At 39.7% G+C, this 16,678-nt stretch overlaps 1 protein-coding gene across 1 annotated transcript in view; it reads left to right on the top strand.

Moving 5' to 3' along the window:
* Positions 1 to 2,970: 2,970 nt before the first annotated feature.
* Positions 2,971 to 16,678, top strand: part of RETREG1 (reticulophagy regulator 1) — a 60,561-nt gene continuing 46,853 nt past the window's right edge. The window contains exon 1 of the mRNA XM_014893085.2: positions 2,971 to 3,246. Within this exon, the coding sequence (XP_014748571.2) occupies positions 3,017 to 3,246 (230 nt within the window). The 5' untranslated portion in view covers positions 2,971 to 3,016. The remainder of the gene's footprint in view (positions 3,247 to 16,678) is intronic.

A 16,678-nucleotide genomic window follows, 5' to 3' on the forward strand; every position in this document is an offset into this window, starting at 1 on the left:
CAATGGCTGGGAATGAAGCATCCATTTCTTCTCTCACACTAATATTTATACCAGAGTGTTTTCAGTAAAATCATTCATATAAACCAAGCCCAAGAAAAATTAACAGTGAAAAAAGAGAACTGGCATCCATCAAGCATTCTTTTTTTTCCATTAGCTATATTACAAAACCTATTCTGGAAGAGCTTTTCACTAATTTCTGTTAATATCCTGCATGGTAAATGTCAGGAAAGCAGAGGCCAATAATCTAGAATGGATGCAAGTTTAATCAAAATCCAAGAGTTCCCTTATTTGCAGTCTGCCCTTTCCACTGAAACCTCACCTCATCCTTCACCTCCCAAAAGATTCCATCCCTTTTCTGAGGAGAGGGGGGAATTTTTGAACATCAGTGATTGAAAGGAGTGTCACAGAAAGTAAAAATTTGTGGCAGGGGGAATATACAATCATCCTCATGTTTAAAAAAAGAAGTGGAATATTGGTAAAGGAGGATTGCCTCAAACCTGCCGTGGTTATAATCGTTAGGGCAATGGGATTATATTGCCATTATCCTACAGTTGGTTAAATCCAATTTTTAACATTTTAACCCCAGTGTGCTTTCTGAGTCTAATTATCCCATGGTCACTTTAAAAATGCATGAGAAACATCTGACTGCTTCCCAGGCTTACCTATTAACTGTCTGGAGTTAGCTAGATTTGGATGCCGGATAGAACTGCCCACATTACTGAAATAACTGAATGCTAGCAAGGGAAAGTAAATTACCGCTGGCTAAGCTGGGGATGGTTTTTGCAAGTTATGGGCAGTGTTCACTAGAGCAGCAGCTTGGCATCCTGCATTGACCTGAAAAAAGGGTGAGTATAGGAGAAACTCTCTCTTTTGTGCCCATCTCTCTACCTTCTTTTCCTTGCAAAAAGGCTGTTTTTACTCCTGTGGACTGTAAAGATTTCCTGTTAGGACTCCCTCTGCTCCCTCTCTCAAAACCAGGGAAGCAAACAACTACTACTCAGCCTAGGAAAGCATGAGATGTCCAAGTGACAGCAGGAGGAGTGCTCAGTAACTGTGAGCAGCTGCTTGCACACACAGGAGACTGCTTGCTTTCCAGCACATGGAGAACACCCTGTTTTGACCAAGTCATTTTAGGACAAATCTTTATTCATCAGCACAAAACTGAAGCAAGAGAACAAAGTATTTCTCCAGTCTTGCTGAGACTACTTCCCTTTCTTTTCCATGTATGTTTCAGGTTATTAAAGGAGTCTGTCTCTTTCCTTTTGCTCTCAGACTTTCAGAGACAATATTTAATCACATTTTAGCTGGGCTTATTATTCAGGTAGGTCTGTTTGAATACCTCCGGGTTCTTAGACATAAGACCACAGAAATATAACTGATTATCATAAAACTAAAATGTGCTTTAGAAAAATGTTATTTGACTATGTAGAATAACATTCTGTATATTTCCTCTCAGGTGCTAGAGACAGCATATGGAATAAGAAAAATAGAGTAACTCCTTCCCAAGGCTTTTGGTGAAAACACATAGTAGACTTGCAATCCACAGCCAATGTTACAACTGAATGCTGTAATTTTGTTTTGTCTTCTTTTACCTCAGAGAAAAAAAAAAAGACATGTTGACCTTCAAGTGAGTGTGACTCATTTTCCCATTAAAAAAACATTCTAAGAGGGTAACTTAAACTTGAAACAGATGTCAATTTCCAATCAAAAATTATTATTCTTGCTCTTGCAGTAAAAATTAATTTCTTTTACACACACTATCCTGTGAAACACCTTCAATGATTCCAATTTTTGGCTCTTCTTATTCAGCAACAGATGCTCAAGTGACAATTCTCACCAGGCATGCTCCCCAGAATTCAGATTCCCAGCAGTCACATCAGCTATTATGCACATCATCAGCTCAAACATAGTGCTACGCTTCCATCTGGAGCTTGGGGCTGGCCAGATAGGTAATAGTGCAGGTGACAGGATAGCACAGTACAGGTTTTAAAGTATTTTTATTGGATATTTAGGATACAGATGTAAGCCATAGACTCCTTTGTGGTCTGACAAGCTCCCAGCATTATGACAATAGCAACTTAGTTCCATTTGGTTTTTTGAGGATTTTGGGGACTGTTATTATGGAACTATGGAATCACAGAATGTCAAGGACTTGGAATAGACCTTAAAGATCATTTAATCTCACCTCTCTTGCCATGGGAAGGGATACCTCCCACTAGACCAAGCTGCTCAAGGTTTTGAGTGCTGCCAGGGATGGGGAATCCACAACATCCCTGGGCAACCGCTCCCAGTGCCTAACCACCTTCACAGTGAAGAATTTCTTTTTAATGTCTAACCTAAATTTCTCCTCTTTCCATTTGAATCCATTATCCCTTGCGCTATCACTGCAGTTCCCGATAAGAGTCCCTCTCCAGCTTCCCTGTAGGCTCCCTACAGTTACAGGCAAGTTGCTATGAGGTCTGCACACAATCTCCTCTTATCCAAGCTGAACAGCCCCGATCTCCTTAGCCTGTCGCCGCAGGGGAGGTGCTCCAGTTCTCTTGTTTATCAACTTGGTGCCCCTCCTCTGGACACGCTCCAACTCTGCTTGGCTGTGGCACACACACGCGAGGAGGAGATGACGGACCAGTCTCACCTTTCGGTGAGCTCCACCTTCCCAAATCTAGAAACCAACCGGGTTGCCCAGCATTCCCCCAGCAGGGAACCGGAGTGCTCCTGCCGCTCCCTCCTGCAGCCCGAGGAAACTCCCGCCAGGGCCGGCAGCCTCGGGCCCGCCCGCTCCCGGCGCCTCCCCCGCCCGCCATCGCGGCCTCCCCGGCCCCGGCCCCGCCCGCCGGGCGCCGCCCCCGCCGCACCTGCGCGGAGGCGGGCACGGGGTAACGCGGGGGCAGCGCCGCGCTCCGCCCCGGGCCCGCCTCTGCCGCCCCGGCCCGGCCCGGCCCCAGCCCCAGCCCCAGCCCCAGCCCCAGCTCCAGCTCCGCCCGGCTGAGCCGCAGCCCGGCGGCCGCACCGAGCCATGGCGAGCGCGGCGGTCCCCGCGCAGCCCCGCGAACCGGAGGCCCCGCAGGAGCGAGGTGCGGCGGAGCCCGAGGAGACGGAGCCGACGGAGGTGTCAGGCGGGGCCGGGGCGGCGGCGGTGCTGGGAGAGACGGGGCTGGCCGTGAGCTGCTGCATCGCGGCGGCGCTAAGCTGGGAGCGGCCCCTCCGCAGCCTGGGCGGCTTCGTCTGCGCCAACCTGCTCTTCTGGTGAGCCAGCCGAGCCAGGGTGGGCGCCGGGTCCGGGGTCGGGACCGCCCCCCGGGATGGGAAAGCCCCCGCCCGGCCCCGCCGCCCCGCCCGAACCGGGGTCTCCTCCCCCCGCGCCGCGCTGCCCTCGGCGCCCGGCGGCAGCGTTTGCCCCCTGCCCTGCTCTCCCGACCGCCCCTCGCGGGAAGCTCCCGCTCCCCCAGCCGAGGAAGGTCCCGCTTTTCGCTTCACCTGCGCATTCATGGCATTCCCTGCCCCCGCCGCCGCTCCGGGGCTGCCCATGGCCCTCGCACCCAGCGCATCTGCTTGGCCGGCTCCTTTCACCGGCGGTGTCCGCCCCAGCCCGCACACACACACGGTCTGCCCCCATAGCCCACAGCAGGATGCGTGATGGTGATGAGGGATCTCAGATGGAAGCTGAGCGGGGCGGCTGCACGACACCCCGCCGAGAACTCGCATTTATCACAGCCGAAATGAGCCTCGGGCCCGCATTTCTGTGCAGAATTTTGAAACCTGCTGAAATCAGGTCCCGAGCCTATCGGTAGTGCTGTGCTGATGCCCTGGTCCAGTACTTTAGAGTTCACTTTGGGTTTATGTGCTTTTCCGAATTGGTGGCCTACTTAGTGGAGTCTTTGTGAAGTGGGCACAGCCGGAATGTTACTGCAGTGCACCAGTTCTCTTTTTGGACTAAGCTTTTTGTAGTTGGAGACACTTTAGTTGAATAAACCTCAGAGATTAACATAGGGATGTGTTTATTGTTGTGTTTGTCATGTCTCTTCTATTAATTTCTGTAGGAATAAAGTTGTCCTTCTATGTGAAACTTCTTCAGGGCTTTCCCATGATCTTAGGTTTTGCTAATGCCTATGTTTTTTTGCTTTCTGATCTAAAATGGTGTTGTATGCCTGCTTGACCATGTAGAGCGATTGATAAATTTGTGCACAGTCTAATAATACTGCAGAGGCTCTTCTGACTGAATAGTGTTTCATTTCCTGTGGCTAGAACTGCCTCCTTTCCTCTTAAGCGAGCAAGAGGTAAACAAGCAGTGCAATGGATTAATAGCAAACTCTTCTTGGTTCTCTATAACCCTAACAGTGTGATGTTGAAACATGAAATCCAAGTCATAGAAAGAAAACTTTCTAGAGCTTTGTGCGGCACAAGAAAATCTCTGCAAATATTTTCAAAATCATTTTATCCTTTGATCCCAGGAGCAGAGTGGTGTATGTGACGTCTAATATAGGTTGATTTTTATTATCCATCTTGCTCTTATGTATCCATGGTAAATCCTTTCATTGAGAAAAGTTACACGGTTTTGCTCTCATTTTCTGCATACTTCAGAGGTCACCTGTTCTTTCAGCCCTTTGGAAGAGTCATAATACTTTATATTTCTTTTCAACGTGGCTCTGATAAAATTTTCAGCATCTAGCAGAATACATTTCCATGTCTCAAGGAGTAGCAGCTGCTGCACAGCCTATTATTGGCTATTATTTTGCGAGATTTGATCAAAAGCAAAGTATAAAATGCCTGCATTATTCAATGCCTGTAGGAAGTCTCCTTTGGTAGTCTCACTGGCAACTTGTTATGTGAGCAATATTTGTAGTTATTTTGTCAAAATTTATAGGTCACTTTGTTACTTTCAAGATGAGTTGGAACAGCAAAAGTCAGGGCACAGATTGCTCAATTTAACTTGGTGGTATTTTATCTCAGAAGGCACTATCCTAGTGCCAGGGTGTTTTAAGAGGTGTAGACGAATTAAGAAATATGTAGAAGCAGGAATGATGACCAGTAAACTTCTGTGGTTTGAAAGCATCAGGAAAGATCTCATTAACAAACCTATGAAATCTGACACTTTGAAAATTAAACAGTGATTTAAATCTAAGGTCACGTTTCCTTGGTTTGGTGTTGGGACTATGAGTGTTTGCAGCACAGTGTGTTAGCTGCTTCTCCTTTTCTTGTTTGAGATCCAGCTGGTCAGCCTGGTTTGTGGTGACTCAGACAGTCCTACTGCTTCAGGACTGGGAACAAGTGTCCACCCCTGCTGCCTGTGAAGTCTTTCCTAACAGGGCTTTGTGCTGGCTGGAGCCTGTAGGTAGAAGGAATATTTCCTAGTTGCTGTTTCATGTGCCTCTTCTTTCTTTGTCGTATGCCTACAAGTATCCCTGCCCCATAGGGGGACTCCCAGTGCATGCAGTCTCTAATCAGGATATCTCGGAGTTGAGAGGTCTGTATTGCTGAATGGGAGGCTTCTCCCACTATAGCAGCAACAGCGCTGGTGGAAGAGAGAGAAAGGGGAGGTGAGGTTTCATTTTACACTTTTTTGAATTTTGGAAAAGCAACACCAGGTCCTTCCTTCCATTTATTTTTGTTGGGACTGTTTTCCTCACAGATATATATATATATATATATATATATATATATATATATATATATGTATACACACATAGGTACCCATCAAAATACTTAGTGTGTAAACTGTTGCAGTAGGAGCTGCTGAAAATGAACTGTTTCTCTGGTGTCACAGGATTTTTTTTTTTTAATATATTCCATTGTAGCCTCTTTTGTGTTAAAAGTCTCTTAGCCATTGTACTCCATATAAGTGCATTTCTGACGGTTACTACTAAAGTATTGTTCTTGTAAGTACAAAAAATTTCCTAACTTAATTTCATTCTGATTTCTTTGATTTTTTAATATCAATATTTTAATATTTAAATAATTGTAGACTTTTAACAAGAGAGTAATAAAAGTAGACAAATCTGACTACTACCAAAAAAGAATTTTTCAGTTACCACATCCATTATTTTTTCACCATGAACAGCTTTAAGCCTCTTGCCCCAAATGAACCTGACTGAAAATCCTTAAAATGAACAAGGATTATATATATATTATTTTGCACCTAACCATCTGAAATATGATTTATATTTTTGTGCTGTATATAGTTTGCAGACTGAAGTCAAAATAACACAGGAAAACAAGGGTTTTTTTCCCCCCTGTTTTACAGCCTTTGTACTGAAAAAGTGGGTGATTGGCCCAAGAACAGAGAAACTCTGTTCTGGTGGGTGCCAGAAATTCACTCCAGGTGTTCTAAGTGTTAGGCTGTTGACTGATAACTTTCAGTCTTAGGTTTAATCTTAGCCAAATATTAACATTCAGTCCTAGATTTTTTTAAGCTAGTATTCTATCCTAATTGTTATTCTTTGTGTGTATGGAATAGAGGGGATAGTGGCAGCTTTTTGTTCTCCCAATCTGTAATATTAAATTTCTACAAGGTCAGAGGGACGAGTTTGTTTTCTGTAATTCTGTATTGTTCCATGTGTTTTGTAGTTTGCAGATAACTATTTCAAATATATGTCTTCTATCTGCAGATAAATGTTTCAAACCTAAGTATATTTATGTCTGCAAGGTCATCCCTATATACCCCAGTTGCATCTGTTGACCAATTGCCCAATTTCCTGATTTCCCTAGGATTTTTTGTGAAGGGAGGTAGCAGAAAGACTAAGATGTAATACATCTCTTCTCTTTTCCCGTCTCTTTGTGGAAGTAATTTATTGCATTACCCTGTTTGCTGTTCTCTTCACCAGCCCAAATGCACATATTTCTTTGAGGATTTTAATATACCTTCTGACCCCAGAAGGTATATTTGCATGTTACTGCAGCTCTGTTCTTACCAATGTTACATGATGTCATTGTACTGGCTCAACAAAGTAACTGACCAACTCTGTAAAATGCAAGTATCAGTCCTAGATTTAGAAAGGTGTACAGGCCTAATTTGGTCTTAAAAATAGTCTTTTCACACCCATATTGTTTGTTTGTTTCTTTGGTCTCAGACCAAGTGAATATTTCCATTGTCTGAGAGAAACAATCAAGAGAGAAAACAATATTGCTTATATCTGAATTGTCTGTGTGCATTGCATTAAGTAAAGATTGTGTATTTTCTAGACAGAAATCTAATTGCTCTTTAAATGTTAGTTACAAAACACACATCCAGAGCTTAGAGACTTGGTGTGTTTTGTTTTTAAGTATCCAATTTGTTTTAGGAGTTGTTATTGAAGTGTTTGTTTTGTTTTAAAGTATCCAGTTCAGTTTAATATTTGTTCTTGAAGTGTCTTTTACTTGAAATCTCTGCTTGGCAATGATAAAGTATACCGTGAAGAGATTTCAAAGTACTTTTCATTAATTAATTTATTTTTTCAATGTAAGAAAGCAATATTAAGCTAAGCATTTCTTTCATGTATTTGCGTACAACTTGTAAATGCTACCACTACTATACCTCGATGGACAGCTTGCCTATTAAGCAAGATTTCTGCCCATTTAGAGAGAAGTGTGCATGCACAACGTATGCTTGCATTTTTATTCTTTGTTACAAGAAAGAAACTGACCTTTAAGACATGCAGCAGCCCTGTTTTATATATTTGTGGACTGTACATTTTTTTCACTTTTGGCTCTGACTGTGGCTATCACTGGAAATGTGGTCTAGAGGAACTACTCAGGCAGGACATTCTTGGTGACAAAATGTCAAATTAAGTGAGAATTGGAATAAAAGAAATCTTTGAAATCAAAACATAAAGAAAAATACATGAAAGTTAAGTGAGTTGAAGTAAGGCAAGGTATTGATATTCTGAGGTCAGTTTGTAGTATGTTGGTCTTCAGATCACTTAATTAAATTTGTAATATTTTCCAAGTCAGGAGAACACATACACATTTTCCTTATAGCATCCACATGCTAAATATGGTTTTGAATGTGGGAAATTTTGGTGTTTGGCTGTCTTTGTTACAGGAAATCTTAGAGCTATATTCATAGTTGTTTTAGGATTACTTTCCTGAAATCCAAAGTATCAGGATAGCACACAAGTGAATACTTCTGCCTTAAATTCTAATAAGAATTTATGTCTCTGATCACTCAAGTAGGAATGGTAGAGTAGGTTGTAACGATAATACATTCATTATCAGAAAAGAGAAGAAAATTCTGGCATGGACAGTTTTGAAATTCACTGTGCATTCATGTGAATGGGTTTCTTAGGTGGTTGCTAGTTTGTTTTTTCTAATCTGATAGTTCTATCTTACTTAATTTGCTGCCTTTTGTGAAGTCTTTGTAATTTATTGGTATTGAGATTTATTTTATTACACCTAGCTATAGTGCAGCAAGTTGCTGATACTTCTTCAAGATTAAAAAATGTTTGTGATTTGTTGTTTTTTGCTTCCTAGAGGGTGATATTTCAAAAATACTCTTCCTCAAGTAAAGCTAAACTTCCGACCTCAGCACAAGTTGTGATAAAATTTTAGAGTCTACTTGTTTTCACCCAGGCAGTTTTAGGTTTATGTTCACTTTTCCAATACAAATTATGAAAACTTTTGAAGGCTTTGGAAGTAGAAAAGTGGAACAGAAAGTTACATTAATTTGATTTAGCTAGCAAAAATAATTAAAAGCCATTAACAGCTTTTTAGTGACAGTTTGCATACTTTTGGCTGAGAGATTAGTTTACAGGAATGAAAATTGACGTTGTTTAAGAGCCAGACTGTGTTACATAAAAACCTGGACAGTTGACAGCATTTTTCAACCAATAAAATGAAATCAGGATCAGTCAGGAAAGAAATCAAGTGGGGTAATTGAGGAAAAGCAAGCATTACTAAACAATTTTGGATCAAATCTGGGATGAGAACTTTATAGAAGATGGAAATGCAGAACAAAGGAGAACAGAAATGAATTGCCGCATGGCTTGTGTTTATTCTGTCTTGCTGAAATGTACATATGCTGTGTCTAAAGCAGTTGTTTCAAGAGAGAAATTATAATTTCTTTGTGTATTGCTTCAAAATAATGAGACCTTTCAAATTGTAAGTAGAATTTTGAGAACAATGGACGTTTTAGGGGGCTATGCTATGCTCCATGGTAGATGTTACAGGACTAATGAGAGCATTAAAGAAAAGGAGATTTAGGGCAGCACGGTAGAGGTGCTACTGCTCAAACTACTGCTACTGTATGAGAAAATGGGATTAAGATTTCTTCTGTACTTTGCCAGAGCACAGGTTAATTAAGGTCATCTGGGCATTTGTCTGCAAAAACAAAGCAGGCAAGGTTATTTGATGTTATGTGTTTCAATCAAAATAATTTTAACTTCCATGGAAATACCATCCCCTGCTTTCACTGATGCACCAGTAGAATTCGATGTCACGGTAGACTCAGAAGGTATGTAGTTTAGGTCATTTAAAACGTCTTCTCAATTGTTTTTTATGTGTTTGAATGCAACAGGTTGCAGTAAATCTGATCCAAAAGCACAAATATTGAAACGTGATTCTAACTGCTGCATTCCTCAATAGATTTCCTTGCAAACAGTGTGAGATAATTTTGCAATGCGAAATTATTAACTTAATCTTATTTCCCAGACCACCAATATACTTCCACATGTTCCTGTTTATAAGGACATTTGTCTTTGGTGATTAAATGCACAGCATTGGAACGATTTTTCTAGTGTTTTTTTTATTAGAGACTTATACTATTTTTGGTTTTATTTAGACTTATTTTTTAGTTTAAGACCTGATTTCTTGAGTTGGGGCAGAGAAAATGCACTATTTAAATTCCTATCCTATTTGTTAAGTTAACATTGTCCAGCCATCTTTGCTTTTGCCCTGAAAGCTGTTCACAGACCTTCCAGAGAACTACCCCTTCTACAGATGGCTGTCAAAGTAACAGTAATTTAAATTTCTGGGAGTCTGGTTCTTAGGACAAGAGGTTTATTTATTATTCAATTTTTTTTTTCCTGCTAAGTTCTTGAAGGTTTTCTAAAGAAAAACTGATTTGGTCTGTGCTTTCTGGCTGAATAAATACGATCCTAATCTTTTCAATTGCAACCTGACAAATAAGCTCTTTGAATAAAAGGCTGATGGCTGAGTTTTCTTTGTCTTAACAAAGAAAGAATTTTTTTTAAGTGGTGAAAGTTTTAGAATAATAGGCATGCCTTTTCTGCTTGAGGTGGTTTTTTTTAATTGTTTGCTTATTTTTATGTACATAGTGATAGAATTTTTAGATTTCTGGGTGCTATCCAATGGAAGACTCTTTGCTAGCTGGCACATAGTTACAAATCAACTGCTTTTCAGTGCTTCATTTCACTCTGAAATATCTCAAATTCCTAAGTTTTTGGATGGAACTCTTACTTAAAGAAAAACTTGAAGTGAAAATGGTGCTTCTTTCTAATTAATGTCTTTATGGAGGGCTTTTCTCCACTCAATTAGATGTGGTCTAAAACATTTTTAATGTATATGTTTTTAAGAAGCATTCTATTACAACATTTCACAGGTTTTCAGCTAAACAGACATACAGCTTTCTAAGTTCAAGATGCCAGGCACCCAGGACACTGGTGTGCATATTTTAAATTTTAATTAACATAAGATGTGGAGTAAATGCTTTTGAAATTATTTTATTCAACAAATTATGCTTTTTGGAAGGCTGGGGAGGTTTTTTAGAATTTAAGTCTTTGTTCCTTCTAAAATTTTTGACAGCACATATACAGATGTGTTTTTACATGTAATTCCCTCTCTTCAACACAAAATCTGTTGTACCAGTTTTTGTTTGTTTTTCAGATGTACAGGTTGATAGTTAAATATCATATAAATAAAATAATATTGTACCAAACTCTATTCTATAAAGAGATTCTACTAAAAGAATTATAACTTTTAGTGTAACTAAAGTATATAAAGTAACTGCATAACTTACTCTGCCTTAAGTGAAAATCTACACTTTTTGTAGGAATTGAGAAGGGATGTTTGCACTATAATTCCTGAACAGTTATCTAAGTACTTTGGCTCAGACCAGGTGTCTTGGTTTTGGCTGGGATGGAATTCTTTTTCTTCCTGGTACAGCGTTGCAGTGCTGTATTTTGGATTCAGTCAGAGAACAAAGTTGATAACAAACTGATGTTTCGGTTGTTGCTGAGCAGTGTTTACCCTAAGTCAAGGACTTTCCAGTTTTCCATGCTCTGCCAGCAAGCAGGTGCACAAGAAGCCAGGAAGGAGCACAGCCAGGACAGCTGACCCAAGCTGGCCAAAGGGATTTTCCAAACCTCTCATGACCATGCAGTGTGTCGTGCTCAGCACACAACCTGGGAGGAGCTGGCCAGGAGCTGCCCATCACTGATCAGGTTGGGCTGAGCACTGGTCAGCAGGTGATCAGCAGTGGTATTGTGCATCACTGATCTTCCTTGGATTTTATCCCTCTCTCTTTTTGTTGGATCACATTTCGTTTATTATTATTGTTGCTCTTATTAATTTATTTCAATTAACAAGGTGTTAAGCCCTGGCTTTTACTTCTTTCTGTTTTCCTTCCCATCTCATCAGGGCAGGAGAAAAGTAAGCACCTTAATTGCCAGCTGGTGTTATACCACAACACCAAGGTGTACTAAAGGAATAATAGGAAAAATACTGGATTATTGAGTTCTGATTTCCAATGTTTTGAATACTCGAGACTTGCATTTCCATATTTGTAGCTACAGCATTTTGATATTTACAGAGGCTTAGTATGAAAATAATTTATATAGAAGAGCGATTCACATAAAAGTTGTAAATTTCATAGACAACAAAACCAGGTTTGACAAAACTGCTTTGGGATGGTCTTTCAGTCAGGAGAGTCTAAGCGTTATATTGCCTGTAAATAAAATAGAGTTGAATATATGTTTTTCCTTCTTGATTAACAGGAGGGCAAACAAAATGATTGACCCAGTGATCACTAAGGGCACAAGCTTTCTAATACTGCCTTTACCATGCATTTCAAAAATGTTATTCAGGCAATGTACTTCATGCTGTAATTAGAAGAAAACAAGCCCTCTTCTCCTTCCCCAGAACTCTTGCTTGAGACGGTCATAAGAATTTATTGCAACCAGACAGGTGTTGATCACTCCAGTAGTAAATGTGGAAGAACGGTCTACATTCAGCTCCACGCAGGAAACAGTTACCACCAGGAAAGAGTTACTGACAGATCTTTTCCTTATCCAAATGCCTTCACTGTAGATATTTGTCTGAAACAGTGTTTGGTGGTCCCCCGTCAGAGCAAAGTACACATAGCTTTGAAATTGGCAGTTCAGTATTCTCAAAATGCACTAGAAATATTTTCTCTCTACAGGGGAGGGTCATGCTTGCTTATCAGTGTCTGATTGGAAGAAGACCAGTTCTATGGAAAGCTCTGGCTGAAAGGTGTCAGTAAATTTTCGCCTAAACATTTTATGAGGAAACAATTATATACTAACCTGTGCTCTTTAGAACTCCACAGTATTACTCTGAAGAGTTTGGCCACTGGTTTTAAGATGTAAATATGAGTTTGTGGAACACAGAACTGAAGTCCACAAGTCACTCATGCAGCCAATAAATGTGTCAAAAAAAGTGATGGTAATGCAAAGCTCCATGCTCACATCTGTGTTATTGACAGCTTTCATTTATTTATGTGATTATCTCTGGAATTCATCTAAGGATAGATGGTTATTAAAAATATATCTGCTAAGGCTTTCCAGAAATAACTAGCACTGGATGCTGATAGTCTAAATAATTTAATATTTGAATAAATGTTTTCTTATGCTTTGTGTTTACAAAGTGCAACTCATTCATAGTTCTAGAATGTGTTGTAAAAAACCCAAACCCTTAACAGCTGAAATGAAAGAATCAAATTAATTTATTTAACATTTGAAACAATTTGTAAGGTCTGTGCCCTCCCTGTATCTCATGGTACAATTAAAAATAGCTTTTGTCATGCCCCATAAGTTTTTATTATGTTTACTGACTGCAATAGTGTATGATATTGTTAACCTTCAAAATTTCTTAGCTGGCTCATAACACTTGAATAACTTGTACAATCCAGTTTGTGCAGTTAATTGTCCCAGGTGCTCTGGGACAATTCTGGTGCACTGTGAGATACCTGCTTTTTGATACAACAAATTGACAGTATTGACATAGGACCATCCCATACTATAAAGAACTGGGGAAAAGAAGGAGAAGGTGCCTTACTCTACTTTTCTATCTTTAGGTTCACCATCATGCAGTTGAAGAATTTCCACTTTTAATTGTGGAAGTTGTCAAGTTTTGATTCTTACTTATGCAGTTTAGAATAATTTCATCATCACATACAGCTTCAGTACGACCAGGCCCAGCAACAGAAAATGCTGTGCCTCTAAGTTCTACGGTCAGCATCTTACCTAAAGATACTTGTCAACCACTTCTACTAGCCTAAAATAGTCACAGAATGAAAATACCATTCAGGTTGGTAGGAGCTTCATGAGGTCTCTTGCAGCTCAAAATAAGATCAGTACTTAGATCAGATTGCTTAGGGTTTTGACTTCGCATCCATCAAGGTTAGAAAGTCCACAACCTTTGTGGACAGCTACTGCTTAATTATCCATTGATATCGGTCCTATTTCATTTTACAAAAACAGTTTCTCAATCTTCCACAGTGGAGTTGAGTGGCAGGCTTAGCTCCATCACATTTACATTCTTCCAACATAGAAGAATAGAGGTTGGAAGGACAGCTGCAAGTCAGCTACTGTGGCTTGCTCAAATGTGCTCCAGTTGGAACATATTGCTCGAGTTCTTACACAGTTAAGCTTTTTGAAAGGCCTACTCTGTAGTGGTCTGCCACCTGCTTAGCACCTCCAGTAGCTCTTTCACTTGAGTGCTCTGGACCAGAAGACATCTTTCCCAGTGAGGCCACTTGCCATCAGTGCAGGGGGCAGGCATTTCTTGCAGCCTCAAACCCAGGTGGCTGTATCCCAGTCCTGGGCGTCTCATGACTGCACTGCCTACAGCAGAATTTCTTGTGCCCTTGTTGTGCAAGCTGTCCTGTTAACTGCTGAAGTAGTTATCTAGAATTCATAATTCTGTACATTGCTTTAACCTTTGCTTTCTTAAACCCCCTGTTCCCCAGAAAAAAACATTCACAAAATACTGCAGAATTCAAGAGGGGAACAAGTCTTGTTTATGTCTCTAGTAATGATTTTTATTTCCGCACCACTTGTAGAAGAAATTAAACAATTTGAACTTCAGTCTGTTTTGTTTATTGCTTAAAAAAGAGAGTATGTTCAGTAAGCTTCACTTACATAGCGTTTTTCTATAAAATAGGAGGAGTGCAGTCTATGAAGATTTCATTCTGGAGCCTTTAATTTTTTTCATGTTAGAAATGCTTAAGAATACAGTCTATTTTTTTTTTTTAAGAAGGGGAAAAATGCCCTAACTTTTATTAATAAGCAAAAGTACCACAGAAACTGTTATTCTGTTGCTATGCACAATGTTGATAATTCCAAGAAAAATTCTGAATCCTGACAGTGGTGGTAGCATAATAAGTGGTTTTCAGATCTCTGCATGTTGAACTAACCGTTTGATAAGCTTATGGTAGATATATGCCAAAAAAGTACAAGGGGGACCTATGAGCTTTTCACCAGGAAGGGTTTCAAGGACGCAGATCTGACATACAGCTCACAGTTTTTCTAGTCTGTGCTGCTGTGGCACCTGAGGGCTGACACAAGCTAGATGAGTGAATTCACAAGGGATGGTCTTTCTTGCAAACATCACAGTCTAGATAAAAAGCTGGTAATGTTAAGGCATGGGAGGTTAAATCAGAACAATTCAAAGCTCTCCGAAAAAGTGAAGAGTCCTTGTTTGGTGACTACATTAGCTGCTTCAACTAGATTGCTAGTTTTTTTCCTCAAACATTGGAGCAGGGAGACTGTAGCATCAAGAAGGTGGAATGACATGACTTGGAGGCATCTTTCAGAGAGGATGCTACCTTGTTAATCCTTGTTTGCTAATCCTGGTCCGCATTAGTGCAATTGTTTTTAACAGCAGGTGACAGCTGTGATTGCAGTGAAACTAACAGTGTGGTTTAGTTGTGAGCATAAAGTAGGTCAAACATGTTCTGTGCATTTTTTGAAAGATACATTAAGCCTTCTTAGTAAGCATCTAATCTTACCTTGAAAAGCTAATAAGATGTGTGCATGTACACACATGCACACACTTGTATATCAATTTTGGTATTGATGGGTGTATTTGAGACCAACAGAGTGGCCAATGGTAATTGCTAAGTCAAGGCATTCTGTGTGATTCTATAAACATTAATGCACAAGCACCATGAAGACCCTATAGAGTAGACAAGGTACTAAGCCCAAACAATTTGAAGGTCTACATTTGCTATAAACTTCTGCTGCCTAGAAGCTGGATAAAAAATTCTTCACTTGATTTTTTTATCCAGCATCACATCTCGAACTTAATACTTACACACAGTCAAAGATTTTTAATGCTGAATTATATTACCAAGAAAAATAGTAGGAAAACATGATGTTAATCTGTTACAAGTTTTGATTTATTGAGCTGTGATTGGGCAGTTTTGATAGAGGTTGCCTTGTAATCATTTTTCTCTACACTTCTCTGTTGGTTTTCTTGAGCTGGCTGAATTATACAAAGGTGCTGATTTTATACATTTATTTCATAGAGTAGTCTTATAATTCAAATTCTCTACAGATATAAAAACCCTTTATATTTGGATAAAACCTTCAGAGTGAGCTTATGTATTTGCATTGGAATTCATATACTGGTCTGCTCAGGGTGATTACGAGTTTGTGTTCAATGTGAAAATTAGTGGCATGGATATTTTCTTTAATGCAGTATTTTTTTTGACGTTTTCGAGGAACACTGGAGCAGTTTGCTACTACAGCAGTATGTCCTGAGCTTGTTAGAAATATTATGAAGTAGATTTTCTTTCTAAAATCCAAGTGTGCTCAAAGGGTTGCCTCTAGGCTTCCTGCAGTGGCCGTGTTTTCTACTATTTTCACTGCCCTTCCCCCTCTTTCTTGCAGAAAAGCTCTGCAGCAGAAACTCATTGGATAGCCAGCTGCCCTGTTTTCAAATCTGAGAGATTTCTTGAAAACATCCCAGCTTTGTATGATTTTGTTACTGTTGGTATTCTCATTTGATCCAGTGCCTTGGACAGTGGCTTCTTACTAGTTTTGGCTGACCCCAGCTTTTTAAAGTTAATTGCTTTTACCTGGAAAAATTAACTTGTTCACTATTTCTATTCAGATCTCTGATTTAAAGTGCTCAAAACCAGCTATTAAAATACTTTAGTTTAGTTATTGATTTAGTTGAATTTTAATTCTTTTTACTTCACACCCTTTTTTAATGAGTTAGGATATTTGCCAGTAAAACAGATAGAAGAGCTAATCTCCAAACACACCTGGATAGCAAAGTCAGCAGTGCATGAGATTATAATTCATACTTTCCGAGCCTAGGTCTGTTTGACTTGACTAGACATGCTCTAAAAAATTATGTAATTAAAAAGAATTCATGAAAGCTTGTTATGAAGACAAGTTTTAGTGTTATTCTGTGATATGAATTTATCTCATCTTTGAAAGAATTATTTGTATGAAAATCTTGCTTAAACGTATGTTCTGTAGGAAACAAAAGAAAATGTTTA

This window comes from Sturnus vulgaris, chromosome 1 (genome assembly GCF_052056855.1).
Source record: "Sturnus vulgaris isolate bStuVul1 chromosome 1, bStuVul1.hap1, whole genome shotgun sequence".
NCBI classification, from domain to species: domain Eukaryota; kingdom Metazoa; phylum Chordata; class Aves; order Passeriformes; family Sturnidae; genus Sturnus; species Sturnus vulgaris.